The sequence below is a fragment of the Pelodiscus sinensis genome, chromosome 3 (genome assembly GCF_049634645.1).
Source record: "Pelodiscus sinensis isolate JC-2024 chromosome 3, ASM4963464v1, whole genome shotgun sequence".
NCBI classification, from domain to species: domain Eukaryota; kingdom Metazoa; phylum Chordata; order Testudines; family Trionychidae; genus Pelodiscus; species Pelodiscus sinensis.
The window spans coordinates 136,567,427-136,588,145 of record NC_134713.1 but is presented as its reverse complement, the minus strand read 5'-3'; the positions used below and the strand labels follow the sequence as shown (position 1 = coordinate 136,588,145).

General features: G+C 42.7%; 1 protein-coding gene across 3 annotated transcripts in view; it reads right to left on the bottom strand.

The window, feature by feature from the left end:
• The window catches only part of CRIM1 (cysteine rich transmembrane BMP regulator 1), a 336,829-nt gene that overhangs the window by 169,268 nt on the left and 146,842 nt on the right, over positions 1-20,719 (bottom strand). For 2 of the 3 annotated variants that reach the window (XM_075924932.1, XM_075924933.1), the window contains one exon: positions 9,134-9,254. The exons of the other annotated variant lie outside the window; for it this stretch is intronic. In XM_075924932.1, coding sequence (XP_075781047.1) covers positions 9,134-9,254 — 121 coding nt within the window. The remainder of the gene's footprint in view (positions 1-9,133; positions 9,255-20,719) is intronic. 3 annotated transcript variants of the gene reach the window in all.

Here is a 20,719-nt window from a genome sequence, read left to right as displayed (position 1 = left end):
TGTGATGAAAATGAAGAGTTTAAGGGACAGTCCGAAAGGTCTTGTTCTATAGAGGCAGAAGTGTGAAAGAGCACTACATACATTCAGGGTATGCATTTGAGCTTCAAAAGTATTGGCATGGGGCTTGGGGAAGAACATCCAGGTAAAAAGATGGTCTGGTTGATGTGGAAAAACGATTGGATCTTGGGGAGGGACTTGGGATGGGTGCACAGAAACACCTTATCTTTGAAAAAGATGGTGTATGTGGGGTTCTTTCATAAGAGCAGCCATTTCCCCTACCCAATGGGCTGATGTTATCACCACTAGGAATGCTGTTTTCAAGGATAGGTAAAAAAGCAAGCATGTAGCAGGTTTTGCACCTATGGTGAGCACTGTAGCTCTATCTCAGGGTATGTCTACACTACCCTCCTAGTTCGAACTAGGAGGGTAATGTAGGCATACCGCACTTGCAAATGAAGCCTGGGATTTGAATTTCCCGGGCTTCATCTGCATAAGCGGGGAGCCGCCATTTTTAAAGCCCCGCTGGTTCGAACCCCGTGCAGCGCGGCTACACGGGGCTCGAACTAGGTAGTTCGGACTAGGATTCCTAGTCGAACGAGGTGTACCGGTAGTTCGGAATAGGAATCCTAGTCCCAACTACCTAGTTCGAGCCCCGTGTAGCCGCGCTGCACGGGGTTCGAACCAGCGGGGTTTTAAAAATGGCGGCTCCCCGCTTATGCAAAGGAAGCCCGGGAAATTCAAATCCCGGGCTTCATTTGCAAGTGCGGTATGCCTACATTACCCCGCTAGTTCGAACTAGCGGGGTAGTGTAGACATACCCTCAGAGAGTCATCTAGGTACCAGGCTTTCAGGTGCAGTGTTAGAAATCATGGGTGTGGAACTTGGAGCCCTGGTTAGAAAAGGATCTTTAGACTGCATGGAAGCGTGATTGGAGGACATAGATCCATTCTGTTCAGGAAAGGGAACCAAGGTTGCCGGGGCCAGCAAGGGACTATGAGGATGATCCTCGCCCGGTCCCTCTTTATTTTGAGAATTGTTCTGTTGAGAAGGGGAATTGAAGAGAAGGCACATATAGTAGGTGATGGGTCCACTTGAGAATGAAGACATCTTTGAGGGAGCCCTTGCTGATGTGGCCCTGGAGCAGTACATGGGACGTTTTTTGTTTGCCTTTTTGGGAAAGAGGTCTATTCAGGAGTATCCCCAATGTCTGAAGATTGTAGTGAGGACTCTGTGATTGATCTGCCACTCATGGTCTCAGGGTAGGGTTCTGCTTAGTACATTGGCAATGGTGTTTAAGGAAGGTGGCATGCACTTATGGAGATAGCCTGGGGAAGGCATCAGTTCCACATGAAAATAGCCTCTGTGCATAAGGCACGGGAAGGGGCTCCACCTTACCTGTTTATATAAAACATGCAGGAGATGTTGTTGGTATATATTCTGATATGGTGTCCAAATATATGGTGTCCAAATATTTGACAAGCAAGCCAAATGACTCTGACCTTGAGGACATTGATGTGTGGGGTCCATGCTGTTGGTTTCCATACGCCCTAGTCATGAAGTCTTTCTTGTGCACCCTCACCCCATAAAGAGGCATCCCACGGTGGGTTCTGGAGTTTGAAAGGGAATGCGTAGGCATAGATTCTCTGGTTTTGTCCACCATAATATTGCACTTTTTACTGTGGGAGGAATATAGACAGAATTTTGGTTAGAGGGTGGAGATTTAGCTTGTAGGCCAATCTGAGCCAACACTGAAGGCATCTCATGAAGAAACGAGCTTTTGGAATAACAGGGTTGCAGGATGCCATGTGACCTAGAAGTTGATGACAGTCACGCACAGTGACACGTGACATTAGGCACAGCTTTAGAACTAGATCATGAATCTTTAGAAACCTGTTTTGTAGTAGAGAAGCTATGGTGGTAGTTGAATTGAGCTGTGCTCTGATTAATTGTATGGATTAAGTCAGTGTTAGCACTGATTTTGTCTCATTTACTAATAGGCCCAAGAATGAAAGCATTCTTGGATGAGGTAAATGCTGCAATGAGAGTCATATTCGGTTCTTGCCTTGATGAGGCAATTGTCAAGATACGGGTAGATGTTAATATCCTGTTTCCTGAGGCTGGCTTTAACCACTGCCAGCATCTTGGAAAAAACTTGGTGCCATGGAGAGTCCAAATGTTAGGACAGTATATTGGTAGTGTTGCATACCTAAGATGAAACGGAGAAACCATCTATGAGCAGGATGAAGAGTAACATGGAAAGAGGCATCCTGTAAGTTGAGACATGAAAACCAAGCATCCGACTCCAGAGAAGGGATAATTGGTAGTCAACATTACCATCTTGAATTTTTGCCTCTTCATGAATTTGTTAAGTGCTCTAAGGTCCAAAATTGGATGCCACCCTACAGTCTTTTTCTGTGTGAATAAAATCCACTCCCATATTCCTGTAGGACCGCTTTTATAGTGCCCAACTGGAAGAGGTGCTCGACCTCCTATTGTAAGATGCCTCATGACAGTGGTCACGGAAGGGAGACAAGGTAGGAAGGTGGGAGGGTGGAATGGAATATCCTGAAAGGATTGTTTGTAGTACCCATCAGATGTAATGTTCTGTCAGTTCGTATAAAAGGGCAGAAGATAATAGGTGAATGATCTGTCATTAATTGACAATTCTGGATTGGGTAGAATTGTTTTCTGTCTCAACAGATGGCTCTAATTTGCTTATTTGGTTGGTGCGGCTGGTTGGTAGCACTGCTCTGGTTGCATCTACCCTGTTGCCTGCCCTGACCACATTGTTGTTGCGGTTGATGGTCCTGTCTCATATATTGGTAGGTGTAAGGCGGATACCTTGGTCTTAGGTATGGTTGGTATCTATACTGCCTCCTTCTGGTTGTAAGTATGTGAATGCTGAGAGAGCAGAGCATCACATCGCCCAGGAATCCTTTATGCTGTTTATCTGGTGGCAGTATCTGCAATATGAAGAGCAGCTTGTAGAGCTGTTTGTGACATGGTGTGGCCTTCTGCAACAACCGCATTGAATTGTTGCTTCTTGGCTTCAGGTATGTCCTCAATAAAGGTGCTGAACTTTGAGTAGTTTTTAAAATCATATTTACTAATGGCAGCAGCATAATTACCAACTCTGAAGTGCAACTTGGTACAGATTTTCCTGCCAAACAAATCCAGTCTTTTGCAGTCTTTATCAGCTGGGGTGGATCCAGGCTGACGCTTGTTCCTCTGATGAGTAGTGTCCACCACCAGAGAATTTGGAGGAGGGGTGTGTGAAGAGTAATTGAGACCCTTTTGGAGGAACATAGTATTCCTATCCACCCTCTTACAGGTCGGGGGGATAGTGGCAGGAGTCTATCACACAGTTTTGGCAGGCTCTGTGATAGCTGGATTAATGGGTAAGGCAACCTTGGCTGATGGCATGGCCTGGAGGATATTGGTGAGCTCATGCTGTGTCTCTTGCACCTCCTCCATAGCATTATTCAGGTCAGCTGCAATTATCTTAAAGAGATCCTGAAAGGGAGTCAAGTCATCAGCCATGGTTGGAGGCAGTGGCATGGCTTCTTCCTCAGGTGAGGACGATGAATTTGTATCTGGGCATCACTCATGAGACTGCAGATCAGCAGTTTCCTACTGCTTCCTCTGTGGTGACAGAAATTGAGGTGAAGGAGAGGGTGTGGGCTAGATATGAGTTTTTTTGAATATATCTTTTTGTAGTCATAAATCCATGAGCTCCAATATTGCGACTATGCATAGGCATCCTTGGGTGTGGATCCCAGGGGGGCATGCTCACTGGATGAATAAAGCTGGGATGAGTCAAAGGCACAGATATTTTGGTACCGGGCGATAACTAGAGTGAGGATGATATTCCCTCTTCGTCGTTATTGCTGGATAAAAGTGTAGGTGATGAGACATGTTTCAGGAAGAATGGAGAATTAAACGAAGAATGACACAGCGAGATCTGCCTGGTGTAAATACCTGGGTGCCAGAGTAGTCGGTACCAAGGCCATTGGTACCAAAAATGGTACCAGAGCTGGTGTAGCTGCGGTGGCACCTATATGGGTTGCTGTACTGAGGTAGAGACAGCACCATTAAGTGGCGGGATGGTGCCAATAGGTTGCACAGTTGGTTGCCATGGTGGTAGGCATCAATGCCGAGAGTTCAACAATCTGGTCACTCAGGGCCATAATGGGTGCTGAGACGTGAGAGGCATGCACAGAATGGCCTGTAGAAGTGCATGGGGCATCGTAAGTGCTGAGGTAAGGTGACCTCTCAGCACCGATCTTTCAGTTATATGACACTTAAGCAACTGCCCCTGGAGAGATAATTAAAAGGCATATTTGTTTGGGGATTCTCCCCTCCTCCCCACTTTTCAGGTCTTGTCTTGTCAGGACCTTGCGTACCAGGATCTTAAGAGAGATGTTGTGCCTTTTCTAACAATCATTTTCAGGCGGCGTGTTCACGCCTTGAGTTTGGTGCAGTGTGTTGGCAGTCCTGTTGAACATGGGGCTCCTTGAGGCATTTCAGGCACTTAGCATGTCTGTCGGAGATGGTTTGGTGTCATTACAGGCTAAACAAAGTTTAAAGCCTGGTGACCCTGGCACTGCGGGGTGAATGCAAGCAGCAGGAGATTAAGTTGGAGAAAAAGCAAAGGCTGGGCTTTTTTGGTTTATTTGGGGTTTTTTTTTTATGTAGATGAACTTGGATAAGGCATAAGGTTACTGAAGAAGAAATAACCAAAAATTGAACTACTTATCTGCAGGATTAATGAGTGAAGAGCACCGCTGAGCTCCGTCTTAAACTGGGGACAGTAAGGAGGAACTGAGGGAAGGCTGGCCACGCATGCGCTGTAGTCCCAAGCAGTGCCTGTGTACCTCCCCTGCCATGAATACCTGGCCTCTCTATACTCTGCTGTGAAGAATTCGGTTTGAGGCATTGGGACGTACTGACACCTGCTGTGGAGAACCCACATGCTGTGGAGTACCCTTAGGGATGTCTCTTGAAGAAAAAACGTGTTTTATTATTCAAGCAGTATAACTGTCTTATTCTTTGTGAAAAGGCCTAAGAGTACTGAACTAACTTAGAGAACTTCCACTCTCAGATGTTGCTCCTGTGGTTCCACTGTTCAGGCAGGGTCCACAGCCTCTGCTCATGCTACTCATAAGATTTTCAGCTTGGTGTTCACATAAAAATGGTTTCACTTTATTTGGTGCTTGTTGTCTAGCAAACTTAGCACATATGGGCAAAGTGACAAACCACAGTACAACTCAAGTAGCCAAGCCAGGCACTTGGATGATTTGCAAGGGGGATCAAAGCCTGCCCCATTCCAGATGTGAACCAGCTGGGACACTCCTCCTTCGAGGTTCTTGTACATTTCCCCAATACCCAAGGTGGGGATGTTGAAAGTGACTGCTCAGCAGGTTGACAGACAAGATGGGAGAGGCCATATCTTTTATTCTACCAACTTCTGATGGCATGAAACATGCTTTGAAGCTTACACAGCTCTTCTTCAAGTCTGAGAAATGTACTCAGAGTTGGGATGTAAACTATAATTTAAAAAGTTAACTGGTTAAACAGTACATTTAGCCAGTTAACTGTGGAGTACCCCTCTGCACATGGAGCACCGCAGGCCAGCAACACCACACCACAGGTTGCCCAGACAAGCTGCCAGTTAACCAGTTACTAATAAGCATCACCCAGTAAGAGAGTTCAAATACTTTGGTGATCACAAGGGTAATGCTTAGGGGGAAAACAGTTACCCCTTTACATTCGTAACTCAGAGTATGATAGTTAAATACAATATGGGATAGATTATTTAGCCTAAGTAGTCAACACACATTTCAAGAGACCATTAAAGGTGAAGTGGCCAGTTAACACCTTCCTGTCATGGGGGAGAAAAGAAGGAAGGTGAGTAGTGAAAGGCTGTAATAAGTTAGACATCCATTGTCTCTATTTAGTCCCTGATTTCTAGTGTCTAGCAAAGTTACGAATTTAATCTGCCAAGCTTATCTTCTGAAAGTGTTATGCAGGTTTTCTTTGAGGATGAAGACTGGCAAATCAGATACTGTGGTCACTTTTCAAAGTGTTCACTCACAGATAAGTTTTTTTTTAATCTTGTATGATTTTCCCTGTGAGTTCATACAAGAGCGTAGTGATTGGTCTAGTTTTACCCACATAGCGGTTACTAAGGCAGTTAGTGCACTGGATGAGGTACACCAAATGCTGTGACTGGCATGTGCCTGCATCTTGAAAGGTATATTGAGAGGGGTGTTGATCATTGTAGCAGTGGAGATACATTTGGCATACAGGCAGTCCCCGAGTTACGCGGATCCGACTTATGTCGGATCCGCACTTACGAACGGGGCTTTCGCGCCCTGGAGATCGCAGGCAGCGGGACCGCCCAGAGCGCAGCGGTCCCGCCACCTCAACCTCCGGGGCAAGAAAAGCTGCTCCGGGTGCCCCTGGTCTGCTGGGGACCGTCTCCAGCAGACCAGGGACACCTGGAGCAAAGCCAGGGAGGCGGAGGGGTCCAGCGCCTCTGAGGCTTTGCTCTGGCAAAGCCTCAGAGGCGCGGGACTCCGCCGCCACTGCGGCTTTGCTCCCGGTGTCCCTGGTCTGCTGGAGGCAGTCCCCAGCAGACCAGAGGCACCGGGAGCAAAGCCGCAGCGGCGGCAGGGTCCCGCGCCTCTGAGGCTTTGCCACAGCAAAGCCTCAGAGGCGCGAGACCCCTCCACCTCCCCGGCTTTGCTCCGGGGTCCCGCGCCTCTGAGGCTTTGCCAGAGCAAAGCCTCAGAGGCACGGCACCCCGCCACCGCTGCGGCTTTGCTCCCCTTGTCCCTGGTCTGCTGGGAGGAGGGGTGCAGCTAGTGCGCCCCCCTCCCCCAGCAGACCAGGCTTTTGTTGTGGACCCTGGGGTAGAGCAGCTGGGGTGCTGCCGGGTTGGTCCTGCAGGGACCTACCTGGCAGCCCAGCTGTTCTGTCCGAAGCTCGAGATTCAGCCGCTGTCGAAACTGATCAGTGGCTGATTCCAGGAAGCTGGGGGCAGAGCAATTCTGCCTCCAGCTTCCTGTAGTCAGCCCCTGGTCAGTTTCAGTGGCAGCAGCTGAATCTGGAGCCAGTTCCGACTTACATACACATTCAACTTAAGAACAAACCTATAGTCCCTATCTTGTACGTAACCTGGGGACTGCCTGTACTGGCAAAGTCTGGTGCCACTTTGAATTGGTGTGTCCTGATCTATGCATAGTAATACTTGCCTTTTATACAGCATTTCTCATCACTAGATCTCAAAGGTGGTCAAATGTCATTAGCCCATTTTACAGATGGTACAGCCAAGATACAGAAGTGAAATAATTTTCCTATGAGGCCAATGCCAGTCAAAAACAGAACTCAGATCTCCTGAATACCAGTCAAGTGGCTCTATGTACCTCACCACACTGCCTAGAGGAACAGAGTCCTGTGGATCCACATTTTCAATTAGGGATTAGTTAGGATGCACATTAAATGGTTAACCAATTAGCCTGGGCTCATCACTTAACATGAATGGTTATACGCAAATCCTGCCGTGCCCCTCCCCTCCAACTCCTCAAAAAAAAAAAAGTTTTTCTGCAAGCACTAGCTCCCACCTTCTCTCCCACACAGAGGCAGCAGCATGCGAGGGTGGGGTGAATGGCTACATGGGAGCTTTTAAACATCCCTACTTTTAATCTGGGACAAAATTTCTTTGCAACCATAGCAATGTAAATCCAGTGTGAGTGCGCCATTCAAGTCCACACTCATATAACCAAATTTAATTCCTCTGTTTTGAGGCTAGCAAAATAACGAGAGAAGAATGAGGATAAAAACATTTTAAAAACAAGTATCAAATTATTTATCTGTAAATATTTTAGATGGCTTATGAATGTATAATGAATACATTTGCAATAAAATACTATGTTTACCTAAAATTTGTTTTAAAGTAATTGTACTAGAGGCAGCCTTCCTCATCATTTCTGTTTTAACAAGTTTCCTTTAAAAAAGTTGCACCTTTTTCTCATTTACAGCATAATGAGTGAGGGTCATGTCCCATGGAAAGAGTACTACATGATTGCATAAATAAATAATGGGTCATAATATCTGTACCCAAGGGTAAGGGTTATGCTTGTTAGTGTAACCTTACTTCTGGCATTTTCTAATTTCTGAGTTAGAAGAGTTAGGAGAAATTTTGGCACCAAATTTTCATAAATTACTCTCTATCTGAAAATTAAAGTATTTATTTTTATTAACTATGTCAGAAGATGTACGGGCATATGTCGATGTAGTACAGAATGAGAGGGCTTGGTGAACATGGCTTGATACTGACAAGGACCTATGCTTAGGGGGAGAATTACCTGCTTTGTGTTTTCTTTTTTGGCATTTTAGGTGGAAAATTGAGGAGTACATTTGGAATTCTGTTTTTCTAGTATTTTCTAGAAATATTACCATGTGTAATGGTATTTTAATGGAACATAACTTGCTGCAGACAATAACATATGGTACAGAATCTCAGGAAAATATCAGGTAACTTTTTGGTATGAACTGTTGTGAAACAGAAATATTTTAAAAATATAGTATATTGCATCCCAAGCACACTAATTCCCCATCATCTCATTAGGGAATTTTCCAGTTTCACAAAATTATTTGCCATTTGCCAGAAAAATTCTAATCAGATTTATTGGATGTTAGCAGTTTCATAAAAAACCTGATGTTTTAACTTTTTAAATAGTTTCCCCTAACTGGCATAAAATACATGTGCACAGTGGTTATTGTACTAAACATTCATCACCTCCAGTAGAGTAAAGTCAGTATATTCCTTACATTAATGCCATGTCTATACTAAATGGAAGACTGAAGTTGCGGAGGTGATGTTCTAGAGTTTCATTCAGTGGGTCTAGTAAAGACACACTAAATCGCTGAGGGTGCCCCTTTCAACTCTGGAACTCCTCTCCTTCATGAGGAGTAAGGGAAGTCTCCCACTGACCTACTGCCGAGGAGCTGCCAGAGAAATTCAGCTTAACTCATTAACTTAATTCATCAACTCCAGCTATATTATTTACTTTATAAAATAAAGGGAGACATCGAAGAAATGTTTATCAAATCAAAACCAGACACAAACCTCGTGGGAAGAGTACAGCAGCCATCAGCTGTCAACCTGACCTGGGTTTCATAGCTATCCAGTGGACAAACAACTTGTTGAACCGGGGGGCATTCCACGGTGCTGCAATCCACACTGAAAACTGAAGAGGGAGAAAAAAAAAGACAAAATGAAACATTATTTTACTCTTGTTACAGAAAGTCTTGTATGAAAGACAACATGAGAAAGAATCAACTTACTCATTCCTTATATCTAGGTGAGAAAAGTTGCTTCACTAATTAATGTTCTCCAGATAATACTAAAAAATAATGATACTAACTCTAACTTTTGTTGCATTTGCAGAGTCAAGAACTGACCCAACAAATATTAGTCAATTAAAAATTACTTAAGTCACCCAGATAGCTCTTGAATTCAAGTCTGAAAATTCGTGCAAAGGGGAGTAAACATTACATGAACCTGTCTGGTAGGATATTTAGAATAATGAAAACTGAAAAATCAAATGCATGACATTTAAGTATAAAAGTATATTTAGAAACAACATATTTAAAAAAATCTGTTTTAAAAAAAGAACCTAATAAAGCTTCTTTTTGTAAAGATTTAACCAGTGGAAAAAAAATGGAATAGAGGCACTTTTATTTATGCCTGGAATAACCTGATGTGCATCATCAGTTGTATTTTTAATGCATGTTCCATCAGGCTGTGGTGTTCAGAGGTTTGAACGTGACAGATGGGAAAAGCAGCAGTAATAGGCAGCTGAACTCCTCGCGACAAACAAAAATAAATGACTTCTTTTTACAGAGTGTCAAATGACTAAGGAAGCAAAATTTAGGTCGAAAATGTGGTTAGCCCTATAATTTATAGTCAAGAATTTGAAACCTGCTTTTTTCTTAGTTGATTCTAAATATACTATGTCTAAATAAATTGTATTGAAGCCTACAAAGCTGTCATGAAATTTACCAGTCTAGACAAAAATCTATTTGCTCTTTCTTACCAATAGTGTGGTCATGAAAAGCCTAATGAAATTTAGTTGTCTTTTTAATACTCATATGTATGATAAGGTGAATAGAATTTTACAGTACTAGCAATTCACAAAATACAGGCAATGCTTGATAAAACTCATTTGGCATCACCTAAAGTGACTGCTTATAATAGTGTGTGATAACTCATTCATAATGCCTTCTTCAATTACAAAAAAATAAACAATGAAGTTAAATTCTAAATTTTGGATGCTTCGTATCTGTATTCCCTAAGGCATGATTTTTCCAAAATGTCAAGCACAAAAAAACTCCAACTGACTTCATGGAGCTTTCCCTCTCGGAAACACCACCACCTGGGCATCTCAAAAAGGATACCTAGAAATTGTAGTAATCTAGTTTAATGGATACTTTAAATTTTTAAGTGGCAAGTGACTTGCCCTATGCCACATCTAGCATCAGCAGAACAAGCTTTAAAATTCATGAATTCTTGTCTTCTAGTTTAGTGCTTAGCCACTAACTTGCACGCAATCCACATGGCTATCCTTGGTAATGGACATTCAGAACGTATTTCTCATTTTTGTGGGCAACAAATAGAAATGAAAGCTTTAAGCCACTATAAATAACCAGCACAGCAGCCAGCTACATACCAGCAGAATTTTATTGATAAGTGCACAATTTGCAACACAGTATAGTTACACATTATATGGAAATCTTTAAAATATGATCAAATCTGAAATTTAAAAAAATTCCATTTACTAATCTCCACTTATTTACAGCATTACAGGATGAACTTTTAAAACTACAATCCACATCAAAGTTTGCATATCACTTTGCAAATGCAGACAGTAAGATACCCATCAGATTTTTTACAACGTTTACATCAAGAATATTTTTTAAAAAGCAGTTACCGCTCACAAATTAGGTATTTTAATGAATCATATATTGATTTCCTTCACTATAATACTGAAGGGTTGATTTTCCACTATATATAAGAGGAGTAAATTTAACCATTCTGTCCCATAATCACTAATGTAACATGGCACTGGGTTTCTGTTATTCTAAACAATGATATTGAACATCTAGATCTTCAACAGCCATATTTCACTACCCTGACTTCAGTATTTCACTAGTTATGCCATTTCCCAAAGTCCAGCAGACACTGAGCTATTCCAAGAGGCTTCCACCTCAAAAAGGAAAAAAGGGTTATGCAAGGCAATCTCCTCATATCCAATCGTAATCATGGAGAAGGACAACAGGGATCTCACAAAACAATGATTTCATCCAGCAGTTATGATAATTCCTTTTGACAGACTGTTTTCATGTTTTTCAATGGTTACAGCAAATAGATGCATCTCCATACATTCCACTAGTACAGCTATAAGGGGACAGAAAAATGTTTTATACACCGGGACCTCTACAGTATTTGAAAATGTCAAAGCTGAGAGAGATAGTAGGAGTCCAATGGAATAAATTCAAATGTCCTGAATCTTTTCTGGAGAGACTCATCCAGTGATAATGAAGGGAAACTGCACTTCCACCATCTCAGTATCTACGGAGTTTCTCCAGTATCAACCCTCTTTGGTACTAATATTCCCAGACAACCACTAGGAGGTAACACATAATAGGAGCAAATGCCAACAGTATGGCGATGACACTCAGTTCCATTTATCCTTCTAAATATACATTACCACAATTGTCAACCAATGAGTTCAGTATTTTGTCAAGATCAGTTCATGGATTGAACAACACTTGCTTGATGCAAAAGGTGAGCTAAATAGATGCCATGCTTGTTGATAGAGGAAAATACTATATGACAGGGGTCAGCAACCTGCAGCATGCGTGCCATAAGAGACATAGGAGCCAATTTTCTGTGGAAGACTAGGCGGGAGCTCAGCCACACCACTCCCCCCGCGCAGCAGGGAGTCCGTGCTGCGGCTCAAGCCTCAGCCACACAGCTGCAGGCTGGAGCACCAGCTACAACTTCCTGCTGAGATGGAAGGTTGGAGAGATGCACGAGTGTGTCCCTGGGGCTGCCCCAGCCCAGCCTGAGCATGCAGCTCTGGGGGGCTAAGAGGTTAACACCCCCACTCCCATTCAACAGGCTCTGCCTCCTGCTTCAGAAGGGAGTGGGACTGGGTCTGCTCTGCAGATCAGGGCTGGGTGATCCATCACACATGGGGCGTCGGGGCCTGGGCTGCACGGTGCTGCTCCCACCAAGGTGTAGAGGGGCAGACTGCCCCTTCCCCAGCACCTCGCTGTGCCCAGAGCCATGAGGCAGGGAAGGCTGGATGAGGTAGGGAAGTGACTCTGTCCTGCCCCACCCCCCCAACCCCTTCTCACCCCAGCACTGCTCCCAGGGGCTGCAAGTCCCAGCACTGTTGCCCTGCTGGTTAGTGCACTGAGGGGAACAGAGATATGGGGGTAAGACAGGGGAGGTAAAGGAAGATGCAGGGGAAGGATGGGAGGGGGCAGGGGCTGCACTGCAGGGGGATGGGGAGATGCAAGAAGTATCCCCTTGATCACGGGGCTGAGGGAAGCGAGGCTGGAACAGAGGGAAGATGTGTGTGTGTGTGTGGGGGGGGGGGGTTACAAGTTTCCTTTGCAGAAGCTGCACTATCCTTTACTCCCCACCCTTTTGTCTTCCTTCCTTCACATCACAGCATGGTCCTCTTTGCACCTTATCATTGTGTGTGAATGAGAATTTCAGCCCGTTTGCACAAACCAACCACAAGGGTTTTGATGTGCAGCTACTTGGCTGCATTCTCACCCTCTCACCTTTTCTGTGTTACTCCCCCAAGCTGCTTCTGCTCCCAAAATGTCTCGTACTCCCACCCCACACCCTCTCCCGCTGTCAGACTCCCTTCTAGACCCTGCCCTCCTCACCCCACCTCCCGCCCAGATCCTGCACCTCCATCCCTATCCCACTCGCTAGCAGCCCTGTCCCACACACTAAACTCATTTTTGTTCCCACCCCAGAGCCGAAGGGGGTCCCCAAAATCCACTGACCCTGGAACCCCAGGAAAGTAAAACTGGCATATGGGAAGCCCTGAACTTCAGTCATCCCTGTCCCTTCCTCTCTCCCCATGGGGCTGAAGCACCAGACGAGTGACATGACTCAGTTGGGGGCCAGATCAGTGAGGATTGGGGTTTTTTGAAGGAGTTTTTTTGCTTCTCATTTGTATGGCCCCCAATTGTGGGTCAGTGGCCCCCAATCCAAAAAAGGTTCCCCACCCCTGCCATGAATAAAGAAAACATTCAAACCTTTTGTATTGTATATAAATTAATATTTTAATTTATTTAAAATGAAGTTTGATAAACTAAAATGAGAATGTTAAAACACTTAGTCTAATTCATTTAATTTACATTTTCCTCCAGCTGCAGCACTAGCAAAATGGCTGAGGCGTAATTATGTAATTAACGGTGAGTTTCCATTAGCAACTGGTGGTCCACAGAAAGGTTTACATTACCGGGTGGTCCATGGGCCAAAAAGTTTGAGAACCACTGAAACAGAGACATCCCCGCTCTCTCTCCAACTCAATTATTGTTCTGTCTGAAATAATGGCTACAACGAACAGTTTTGGAAGATAAGCAAAGAAAGAAAGATTTTCCCAAGAGCTCAAAGGTTGATTTTCTCAAGTCACTGAACAAAATTAAAGTGCTCAGGTGTAATAGGCTATCTTATGTGAAGGAAGAGATTGGTTACTCCCTTTAAACATCTTTTAGCGGTAATATTTGCAAAAATTGATCACTCCTGGACTGATTGGTGAAAGGCTGTAAGCACAGCCAGGTGGACTTTTAACAGGGCTAAATAATAAGCCTAGGTTTTCAAAATTTAACAGATAACCAAGTCTAATAGAGAAGTGAGGCTGAAAAGGAGACGACTGATATGTGTGTGAAAGCTGGAACAGCTTCCACTTCTGACATTACATTTTTCGTGTGATTGGCTTCCTACTGTTTAGCGCCACAGACTACACCTTGAGAAAGCAACTCTTCTGCTCCAAGGCCAAGAGATATCAAGGAACTATGCTTAGCAGTGCAAAAGTGAGAGATTGGCTGCCTGACCTCTGCATCTTAACATATGGAACTAAAGAGAGGATAAGAGGTAGCCTCGGACATGTCCGGTCTGGGAACCATACCTGTTTTGGCCACATTGAAGCTATGAGGAAAACCACTGCTCTCTCATGTTTCAGCTTGTACAGGACTCAGAAGAGCAATGGTGATGGAGACTGACAAACCAATGAACATGGTAGGCATCTCTCAGGGAGTTCTAATAAAGTTATCTTGATCAGAAGTGCTGGCATTTTATGTTGGAAGATGTTGCAAAGCTTTCTGCTGTGAAGCTCTGCATGAGACAAATCTTGTAAAAAATATGATTTCTCAACTAAAAATTCATAATCCTAGCAGAAATACCTACTCAAGTGTTTGATATCTTGTACAAACTCTGCCTGAACTTCCACCATTCTCATGAGACCCTGAAACACGTTACATTGTTCTGGAGGACACTAATTTCAGGCCCCATCAGAAGATGAGAAGAGGAATCTAGAGATTCCTCCAGTGTCTCCCCTTCATTTGTAGGCTCCAATAAAGAAAATGGAGATGGTAGAAGAGTCTTCCCTAAAGATCTCTGGTATGGATCAGGACTTTAAGAGATCCTGAAACTCTGAGAGCAGACCAAGATGACTGCCAAGGCTCTGAGGGTTATTCTGTCCTTTTAACTGCCAAAGGTGGGGGAGGGCAGCATTCTGAGGCTTCCTTATAAGAATGCTGCATCCCTGGTAGAAGGTCCATGAGTGATCTAAAAGACCTTGGAAGGGAAATTGTCCTCATGATCAGAGTCTAAAGAGGAAATATTATTATCCTTGGTAAATGGAGGAGCAGTTCCAGTTGATGTTTACATGTTTCAATGTTGGAATAAACTGGTTCTGCCCAGTGTCACAGACATAAAAGTGATAGAAATGTAGCCGTGTTAGTCTGGGGTAGTTGAAGCAAAATGCAGGACAATGTAGCACTTTAAAGACTAACAAGATGGTTTATTAGATGATGAGCTTTCGTGGGCCAGACCCACTTCCTCAGATCAAATAGTGGAAGAAAGTAGTCACTTTCTTCCACTATTTGATCTGAGGAAGTGGGTCTGGCCCACGAAAGCTCATCATCTAATAAACCATCTTGTTAGTCTTTAAAGTGCTACATTGTCAGACATAAAAGTGTTCAAGTGAGCTAGCAGAAGTGGCAAGGCAACCAAAATACCAAATAGGTTGGTGCTGAGGGAGTCATCAATATCCAAAACAAAAAAGCCAAGAAAAATCACACTGAAATCATTAAAGGTGCACCATCAGTGCTAAGTGGTGTAAAAAAGAAAAATCTGGTACTGGAAGACACAGGAGATCCTTCACTGCAAGGAAGGCTTGTGGAATTGATGGTGTTGGAACATGAAGTGTTGGAAAAAGACTCAATAATTATGAGGACCCCAGTAAAAATCCCTGGTGGGAAAGTAGTGTTACCCTCTTTCATAGATGGGAAAGAAGAGAGAAAGATCTTTACCTAAGGTCACATTCTTGGCAGTCAGGAATTGAACCCATCTCAATGTGTTAACCACAGAACTATTCTCCTTGAGATTATCCCTTCTCCTTTTATTGATCTCCTCCCTAAAAAAATGCACTGTACTCTGCGTCTGTTCATATAGCAGTCTTTCTATGCTTATAATCAGGGCTCGCTGAACCGCAGCAAGCCCCGCTCACCAGCCACGCCGTCCGGAGATCTCTGCATGCGCAGATCGCCCAAAACCAGCTCTTCCGGGTTACAATCTACTCACCATGGGAGAGTAGATTGTATTATTTGTCGAGCCCTGCTTATAATTATTTTTATCACATATCACTGAACTCCTGTCCTTATAATATGCACTACCTTGTATTTGTACCTCAGAAGTTCTCCTTCACATGATTGCATACATATACATGCTACTATTGGGGCCTATGGCCCCAATGCACTTGAGTCAGACTTTTGCCAGCTATAGCACATCTATGCTCCCAGTGGGTGTCGAGCCATGAGCGCCAAAGGGGATCACCTCTCTGTTCCTTGTCACCACCCATAACAAGAGTTGGAGGTTTGATTTTTTCTGACCCTTTTATCACCTTGTCTATTTATATTTTAAACTCTTTAGGTCAGGGACACTATTTTATGAAGTGCCTGTATGGTATCCAGAACAATGGAGAGTTATTCTTGCCTTTTTATCCCACTACAAACCATGACAATTCATAAATGTTGAGGTCAAAGGGGATCATGATGATCATCTAGACTGACCTCATAATAATAAAAAGTCAAAGTAATGAATACTATACTGAACACAAAATCAGGCACCCCAAATTACTCTCATCATAGACAGACATTCAGTAAAACTCAAAGACAAAAATTTGAAATTAATAAAAAACTTGCTTTTTATTTAACACGTAATTAATCTGTGAAATTCTTTTCCACTTGGTAATATTGAGGCCAAGACCTTAGGACTCAAGAATGGATCAGATCTTTATAAGGATAATGAAAAAAAATTATAGCATATTAAATATAAATTAAGTATAATAAAAACTAGAAGATTTACCCGGCGTTGCTCAGGTCCTTCAAGGTAGGGAGTTGGGGTATGGCAGGTGCAGGAGGCAGGGCAGGGGTTTGGGGGGACTCAGGGGCACTGCCCAGACATCCAGCAGTTGCTCCCCAGGATTGGGACCTTGTAGTCATTCTGGAGCATAATAGTCCCTACGATCAGAGCCATCCCTTTCCATTTAATGAGAAACAATTGGATTCCAGGCACATCCCATTGTCCTGGCACAACCAAACCCTGGCCTTGCTTTAAGTTATGAAAAGAGGAAGCTGCATACCAAATCTGGTGGTCTTTGTTCAATAACTCCTCCTAAATGATAAGAGCTAACAGACTCACAGAAAGATGCACAGACAGGCATGCGCACACACTCTCATACTCTCTCTCAAATATACAGTAGATGAGAAGGAAGATGTAAACATACATTTAAACAAAAAAGTCGATTGTGGGATTTTTTGTACTCCCTTTGAATACTTCTAGTCCTGACCAACAGGACACTGGACTATAGGGTCTGATTTAGCATTGAACCTGCCAATACAGACCTAATGCCTTTGTGATGGTGGGGTCTACTTTTACAGCCAAATCTCCTACATTTTGTATAGAGATTGTCAGTGCATGCTGTATTGTTTCCATAAGTGTAACATACAGAATCTTTTATTGTAAATATCCAGAAACTACAGTCAATTTCCATTTGAAATACCAAATCACTTATCAGCATGTATAAATCAGGATGAGATAAAGTATCTGCCCTGTGCTGATTATATTTTGCCCATGTCTCACAACAATGGTTTGGCAATTTCCCCATACTCAAGTCTTGTACTGATGTATCTGGCCCCACCTACTAGTATCCACTGTGATCACCTACACTGTCAAATAGTTAGCCATAGAATTTGAGACCAGAAAGGACCACTAGATCTGATCTGACCTCCTTTGTAACACAGTTACCCAAACACTACCTACACACTAAGCCGAGATCTGAAATGAGACCAAAATACTATGCACACAAGACTAGACTATTATGAGCAATAGAAGGGAGGCGCACCAATGCCTGAGGACCCTGCAGTGGCAAGGAAATTATTAGGTGATATATACCCCAATAATTCTGATATTAGCCAAAGATTTTACTTTATTGTTAATTTACTGTATAATATTATATCGCATATAATCACTGTATGCTAAATAGAGTTAAATTTAAGGATTAGAGAAATATAAGGGCTTGTCTATACAAGTGTTACTCAAACTTTTTTTATAAAGTACCCCTTTTTTTAAAAAAAAAGTATAAATACCCCTAGTACCTGCAGTTCTCAGACACACAACTTTTTTTTACCATTGCAACACATTTGTTTAAACAACTTAATTGTAGCCGGGCGGATGATCAAATGTTTGGGTGTAAAAAGTACAAAAATAATAAAGCGATATAAAACTGAAAACAAAAATTCAGTTCTCTCCAAATTTCCGTGGTGTTGACGTATGCCCCAGATTTCTCTCAAGTACCCCAAGGGTACTTGTACCACTGGTTGAGAAACACTGGTCTATACTACAAAAGAAAGGTTAATTTAATTTAGGTCAATTTACAGCCACCACAGTAATTCAAGCTATTGCTCTCTACACTATCTTCCTTCTACCCGTGGAACGAATCCTAACCAGGAGCACTTGCGCCAACTGAAGTGAGGTATTGTGGGGCACTGTCAACTAAGAGTGCCCAGACTGGGAAAACAGAGTACCCCATGGGAAGCTCCAGTAGTAACTATCCCTCTATGGATGACCAATCCATGAAAGATCCATCAAAACCAAACAGCATCTAGAAGAATATTAATATGACTGTGACTAGAATTTCTGGATGTATATATGTAGGATGTATATATGCTGTGGTATTCATAACTGTGCTGGTAACTTTAATAAAATTTACTAAAGATATTAGCACTTGTTCCTGTTATTGGACATGCTCCTTCTTTTGGTTTTCATGTGTTCCTATGTGTTCTAGATTTGAAACAACAGGCAGAGGTAACTGTTGAATTTGACACTGTACCACCAGAGTTGAACCCACAGATACTGTAATATGAGATCACTAAATTTATTTTAAATAAAAATAAAAGGCCACACAGCAAATGACCCAACACTCACATGCTGCACAGGAAAATGAAAACCTGAAGCAGTCACTGGAAATCTGATGTGGGGGAAATGTCTCCTCAATCACTCATAAGACAATCAATTAGACCCTGAGCACACAAGCAAGAACCAGCCAGCCATGGACCTGAGACAGAGAATGTTCCATGACATTTTTGAGCGGTGGCCCATCCTTTCAGTGTACCATATGCAGCCATGGTCATCTCCTATTGCTTCAGAAGGAGGACATTAAAAATACATCTTTTCAGAACACAAGGGAGGGAATACACTCCCAAAGTCAGTGGCTGGCTAAAGCATGAACTTCAGAAACATAAGACATAAACCAAAAGTGAACCCAGGGGCTGTTGAGTCTACTGTAAGTACTGATGCTGCGGCATGCTGAGTTTCACTTTTGATTTCAATTAAAATAGTATCCCACAAGTGAATCATTTGTGTGTTCACAAGACGACTGAAATAGACAACGATTGAATATATTACCCAGTTCTCTGAGTGTATACATTTAGCTCATATGTAGTGATGGTATACCTTTGTTAAGTGCGGCAGATTCTCATTTTATGACCTATGAAAATCTTTAGACTTAGGGAGTGTCTTTTTTACTCTTCCTACATATAGAATCAGACTCGAAGGACTGGAAGGGCCCTAAAGAAGTCATGTAGTCCAGTCTCCTGCAGACATGCCAGGGAATAAGTATCACTGCAGCCATCCCCAACAGGTGTATGTCTATGACATTTGTCCACAACCTCCTCAGCTTTCTTCCAGTGGTTAACAACCCTGACAGGAAGTTTTTCCTAAATTTCAACCTAAATAACACTCGCAGCAATTTAAGTCCCTTGTTTCTTGCCCTACCCTCGGATATTAAAGAACAATTTTTCTCTCACCCTCCTCCTTGTAAAATCCTTTTATAGATATGAAAACTCATATCCCTCCCACACCCCAAAAACAAACTGATTTTTTTCCCCCAATCTTCCATCATAAGTCATGTTTTCTTGACTGTTAATCTTTTTCGTTGCTATTCTCTGGCCTTTATCCAATTTTTCCATTTCAGTTGAGGCCTAATCAGCAAGTAGTAAAGGAGAAGAAATACTTCTTCTGTCTTGTTTACAACACTCCTGCTAATACATCTCAGTATGATGTTTGCCTTTTTTGCAAAAGAGCAGTTACACTGTTGACTCATATTTAGCTTGTGATCCACCATGACCCCTAGATCTCTTTCCTCAGTACTTCTTCATGGGCAGTCATTTCCCATTTTGTATGTGTGTAACTGACTGTACTATCCTAACTTGATACTTCGCATGTCCTTATTGAAATCCATTCTGTTTACTTTAGACCATTTCTCCAGCTTGTTCATATTTTGAATTTTAAGCCTATGCTCTAAAACACTTGCAATCCCTCCCATCTTGGCATAACCTGCAAATTTTATAAGCATATTCTCTATATCATCATCTAAATCACTAACGAAAATGTTGAGCAGACCAGACTCAGAAATAATTCCACTCAATATGCCCTTCCAGCTTGACTTTGGACCTCTGATAACTACTCCGTGGAAGCAGTTTTCCAACAAGTTATGCATCTACCTGATATTAGCTCTATCTAGGTTCAATTTCCCTAGTCCATGAGAAAATGCGAGATAGTATCAAAAGCCTTACTAAAATCAACATGTATCACATCTACTGTTTCCCCCTACCCACAAGACTTGTTGCCCTGTCAAAGAAGTCTATTAAATTGGTTTGATATGATTCGATCTTGACAAATCCATGCTGACTCTCACTTATTTTTTTTATCTTCTGTCTACAAAATGATTGCTGAATTAAATAATAATAGATGCAATCCTCTCAGTATGGAAGGAACTTCTTGGGAGTTGCACGTTTTACTTAATGAGCATATCAGAAATTGTTTTTATTACAATACCTA